General features: G+C 25.2%; 1 protein-coding gene across 1 annotated transcript; it reads left to right on the forward strand.

The window, feature by feature from the left end:
• The first annotated feature begins 1,191 nt into the window (after nt 1-1,191).
• Nucleotides 1,192-5,930, forward strand: LOC113552563. The gene is made up of 5 exons (XM_026955422.1): nt 1,192-1,218; nt 2,351-2,468; nt 3,476-3,567; nt 4,117-4,246; nt 5,105-5,930. Exons 1-5 carry the CDS (start codon nt 1,192-1,194, stop codon nt 5,149-5,151), a joined length of 414 nt encoding a protein of 137 aa, XP_026811223.1. The 3' UTR covers nt 5,152-5,930.
• Nucleotides 5,931-6,265: the final 335 nt, after the last annotated feature.

A 6,265-nucleotide genomic window follows, 5' to 3' on the forward strand; every position in this document is an offset into this window, starting at 1 on the left:
TACGTATACCTGGATGAAAATAACATGTAAACATCATGTATTGTAAAAATATTTAATATGTCAAAGCCATACTGATATGTTAAGTTATAGGTATATAGGTACATAAGTACAGCATACTTGCATTAATAAATATATTTCCTGAAAGTTGTTTTTGCACATATCCATACTATAAGTGTAATAATATCTATTATTCAAAATAATCATAATATTATTCTCTTTTCAGACGTGCACACCGACGTATTATTAAGGTCCATGCCAACGAAAATATTGGGGTTAATAACAAACATGTGCCGTTGAGACGACGGAAACAGTGACGGTGGCTGCTGCTTCGGTGGTGGTGCAATGCGCGCGGCGGCAGATAAAGTAGTTAATGTTATTTAGTGAGACACAAAGCTCTATTTCGTCTCAGAGTCTGATTGTAATTTACAACGATTTGTATCTACAAATAGACGAGCCGCCGCCAAGAGGAATGCCGCGTGTGCGCTTTGCGCGGTCGTTTTTGGCGGGTGCAACATCGGTGCAGTAAATATATTTAATATATATAAACATAATATGTATATATTATACATATGCGTACGATGTACAAAAATTTTAAAACACAATCATTATTGAATATTTGAAAAAGTAAAAACAATAATAATTATTAGTCGAATGATTTTAAGAAAAGTTTCCGTACGCAAGTGTGTGGAATATTCAAAGTGAAAATCACGGCTGCAACTTGTTTGCACACAATCTATAATTTTTACCTGAAAAATCGGAACTCGTTTGCGCACACAGTTACGGTTATATTATAGTTCGCGCACACGAAAATAATTATATTTTATCTCGGTGACAGATGGGCACTGATAAGCATTGACAAAGAGTTCGGAAATGTTATTAAATTTCTTTGTGTGCGTACATAGAATTTGTGACTTTAATCTATATTTACTGAATATGGATTAAGAAATTAGTGAAGTTTTTGAATCACGACGTGGAAATATTTGTATTAGTATAAATAATTTTAAATTCACCAAATATCGTGTTTTAAAAAGTGGTGATGCATTTTTAACCACACCTATGAATACATTCATAGACAGTCCTAAGTCTGTTAAGGGGGAAGGAAAATGTATGTAATAATTTATTTATTGATAAACAAACTAAAATGTAACTGTGCGTAAACCATGTGTATGGTTACGGCTCAACTGTTCCCAAATGAATGGTAGTTTTGTGCCCAAACAAGTTGGTCTTTATGGGATTTGTGCGCAAACCAGTACCACACTGTTGGCCGTAGTTCACCGTAGTCTCGTTCACCTTTTTAGTTTTTACTTAATATGTAATAAACCATATTTTACCTTTATAATATTCAATGGACAATCTTACATATTAAAGAGTTTTAAAAGATATATTTCGAAGAAAAATAGAAGTGTTATAACAATTTATTTAGTGATATGAATAACAGTAATATAAATAAGTAATATAAATAATAGTAATATAACTGTACTATACAAAAATATTTTGAATGTAAGATATCCGTAGGTATTATATTTTTTTAATACAAAATAATAAAATTTTCGTAAATTTAATAATATCAATTTAAATTAATATAATATTTACTAAAAAAATAGATTTATAAATAGTATAGATACTTATGATAGTATCATATTTACAAATCAATAAAATAATGGTGACCAGAGTAACAAAACTCACGTAAGATGAAGACGAGCATAACAAGTTCATTAATACATATTTCTATACGTATTATCGAAACCACTATAATTAAAATCACAATCTCAAAAACAAGTTTTTTATATTTTTTGTTTTAATGGGCTTATTCTAAATAGTACGGTCAGTGTTCAGAAAGATGAAATTTGAAATTATGTCATATATTTCAAACTTAATCAAACTTTTGGTAAATTATGGTGAAAATATTTTTTTACAATTAAAAATATATCAAGTAATTTTTTAAAACTCTTAAACCAATTTAAAAAATAAATGTTTGTAAATATATTACCTTTGATTAGATCAAAAGAAGTATAACAAACTCAAAGTTTGCGTGTTCGTCTATAAGCTGGTACATCGTAGTCTTCGTAGTATCGTCACTGGTAAGGATAATTAAGATAATCCTATATATTATCTGATGTTAATATATTATCACATTAACTTTCTATACATTTTTAACTAACCTGTTTATTAGTCATAATATTTTGTAATATCTTCTAATATCTAAAATGTAATATTATAATTCCGTTCGTTCCTATATTAAAATTAAGCACTATTTTCTAAGTAGGGACAATTATTATATTAACATAAACATAATAATATTATTTCAAAATCATTTAAATTATATTTTAAATGTTTTTACTTATTTTAGATGATGAAGGCTGTTAGTGATTTTGAAAAATGGTGTTTGTGTAACGATTATTATAGTTGTCCTGTTGTCACAGATTTTGTACATGTATCAAATTTAGAAGATCGGTTTAAGGAATTTCGTAAGTGAAAACATATATTATGTACACGCAATTGTGGGAACAAGAAATTGTTGTAGACCAAAAAATATAATTTGATCTACAAAAATATTTCAAACCATAAAAACTATTACTAATAATATGTCAACTGTCCAATAAACAGATCATTCCGATTACAATAATAATCAATATAATAAAATTACGTGTATACTATGTATAGTATTCAAAATTATTAATTATTAACAATGTGTTTGTAGTAATTATGTGCATACATAGTTACGTATTTCGTACTTCATATTTCCATATATAATATTATACTTCATTGTATAAATTATCACCATATAGTATCGAATTAATACTAAAAGTACTATAATGAACTATAGACATAATAGTATAATATATTGCATGAAAAATGTTTATAAAAAAAATAAAACTAAAAAAATAAGTATTTGAACTAATATATAACTATTATAGTATATTTATATTGTAAAATGTAAATAAACGATATTCGCATATTATGCATTATCAATTCGAGGGTCAATAAATTAAACGCATTAAATTTATTGACCCTTGAATTAATTGACAATTCATAATATAATACAAAAAATAGGACAAAATATTCAAAGAAAAGATGAATAATAATATGTACCTACAAGTGGCGGAAAAATGATTTTGTGGCATAAAAAAATAAAACAAAATTTAATACATTAAGATTATAGTACAATATACGTAAATTTAATTTTTATAAATATTAAAGAAAAAAGTCATGAGGGGTCCCGTTATCCCGCTATCCCGCTCATCCCCCTAACAATTTGACCACCGAGGGTACCTACCTGTTTTATAGGAGTTGGATAAGATGTTTTTATGAAAAAATGTTGATAAATATGTTTGATTATTATTATTATACTTTAAATTTGTATATAAAATATCATCCAAATTATTTACTGAATATGTATTAATGTATTATATTCCTAGTATTTGTAGCATTTGTTTCTATTATATACTTGAATAAATTATGTACTCGTTTGCAGTCATGTGCCATTTCAAAGTGTATTGGGGATACGCTTACACAACAACAACAACGATTTGCGATATTTTGGTGATTATTGCTGCTCTTATCCGAGTAAGATAATAAAAATTCACAACACATTTATGACAATAGTTATCTTTATTATCGGAAATAAAGAATATAACAATAAATAATAATATAATTAATAGGTATATTATAGTTAGTTTATATTAGAGGTAACCAAGGTAGGTAATACAAGGAAGTATAAAATTATTTATCACTAGGTTTAACATGTAAAAATATACATATTGAATTTCTAATCATGGTAATAATTAATTAATAAATATATGTATTTGCATCAAAACATATTATACCTACGTGCTTTCAGTAGGTACTAATTTACTAATTAACAGTATACTTCTTATAAGAATAAGCATAATTGATGTAATATAAGTAATAAGTATTATATTCTTATTAACTAAATTATTAGTGTTATACGAAAAAACTGTATAATAAACTATATTCATGTTTGACCTTTTTATACATATCTTATTCTCATGTATAATTAATGTTAATTATTTATTGGTACTTTAATAATATTGTTACATATAACATACGTGGATACAAAATTCTAATTATTATATTTTTAAATCGAAATTTTAGAATTATCATCAACTGGTATATCCGTGGCTATTTATTAAAGCAATAACTTTGATCGGCGAAATGTTCTATATTTTAAAGGACTACTGTATGAATGACTGTAAGCCAACTACGTTACAGTTAATAGTTATAGGTATGTACATTTTTTAGAATAAATATTAAAATTAATGAGTTAGTAAATTTGTTTTTAATACATTTTTTTTAAGTGTTAATAACTAATCTACATATTACTTAAAAGATTTTGTGGATCTATAATACGAGTGTAACTACCTTTCCCTCTCGAGCCATATAAAATAATTTATTAAATATATTAATTATATTTAAATAATATAAATTGTATTCATTTTATAATTTTTATGGATATAAATTATTAATTATTAGGTACCTAATAATAATATTGTAAAAGTTTCGCGTAATGATAACACAACTATGAAGAACGTTTCGTAACGTTTGACACATCAAATAAAATATAACCCCCCATCCCCCAGCAACACTCTCTTTGAAATTTTAATTAGGCTACTGTGTTTAGATATCTGTTAAAATTAGATTATTTTCAATATTATTCATGTGACTGAAATAGAAAAATAATATTTAAATTAATATTTTAGATTTATATTGAAAAAATCGTTATTATTAGTTGAATATTGCTTGAGATGGTTTATTTTAATTTGAGCGAGCTTAAAGAAAAGTCCCACTCACTAGTGTACGTACTATATGTATTACTTTTAAAACATTACAAATAAATGTTATTGAAGTATCTAAACATTTAACATAACACGTTATTGCGTATATTAGTTTATTTATTACTTATATCAGCATAAATATCATGAATATTGAAAACATTATATCACTAATAAATAGCAACAATCAATTTGAGTTTATCTATATAGTTATAGTCATAACTTTATGGTTTAACATAATTTTGTATACTTTTATAACAAATAAGTAATCTTTTAATATTAATAGATATTAAAAATTTTAAATTTTTTAGCACACACAGCTTACAGTTGGTACTTTATTTATACGTGGAGCTCATAATAGAAGTTGCAAATGAATAGTATATTGACATAGATATAAAATCAGAACATTTGGTCTACAAATCAAAAGTATAACTAAATACTTAATCAAATCTAATTATAATAAAAATGAATGAATCCCGTGTTAAATATAAAAGGAGTAAGCTGGATATATTGGTATACTTAAAGGTATAACTACGAACATCTAATCGTATTATTTTACTTATTTCAGTTAAGATTATTATTATTATTATTTTAATAACTTTTTTTGTGTGTGTTTATGGAGGTGATTTTTGTACTATGCACTTCATATAATAATTCATGTTTAGCAAATAAAAATTGTTACACTTATAATTACGAATAAAACATTGTTCTTAGGAGTATTATAAGCACAATTCCGTGGATTATGGATAGCCGTCGGGTATGAAGTCTTTCTTTCAATATATTGTCTTGTTTCCGTTTTAATCATAATATATTAATCTGCATTATATAATATTAAGTGTTACAAACAACAGCCAATTAAATATAATATAAGGAACAATTCAAAAATATTTCAATATAATATGTACAGTGTACATGTATATGTTCGATTTAGCTACTGTTACAGCCTCTTGAATACGAGGAGGCAGCATGATCGTATATATTAAACCAGCAAGTGTATATAAACGATTTCAAGTGCGTGTAACCGACAAACAATAGATGCAGCAATGTTACATAAAGAATATACCTATATAATTTATTATACAACATAAATATACATTATACACGATGACAATTCTACCAAATTCAAGAGATTTTTTCTATTATACATCTATACACAGTTTTAACATTTTATTTAAGTTGATTATAATTTTATAATGTATTTATTAATAGTAATTATTAACTGCGAGATGATTTTTTACACTAAACACTTATTATCTTTAAAAGGAATATTGTTTTAGAAAATATTTGTTTTACATAGATAGTTTAAAGTTATTGCATTCTTCTAAAGTATGTGAAATAACAAATAAAGGAAAACACTCAAACCGTTTTTTGTCAGATTTTCCCATTTTATCATTAAAATAATGGATATATTTTTTATTTCACTCCTCAATAAAGTATAAACAAGAATTACTTTGCTATAAGAAAACAAAAAA

This window comes from Rhopalosiphum maidis, chromosome 2, assembly GCF_003676215.2.
Source record: "Rhopalosiphum maidis isolate BTI-1 chromosome 2, ASM367621v3, whole genome shotgun sequence".
Lineage (NCBI taxonomy): Eukaryota > Metazoa > Arthropoda > Insecta > Hemiptera > Aphididae > Rhopalosiphum > Rhopalosiphum maidis.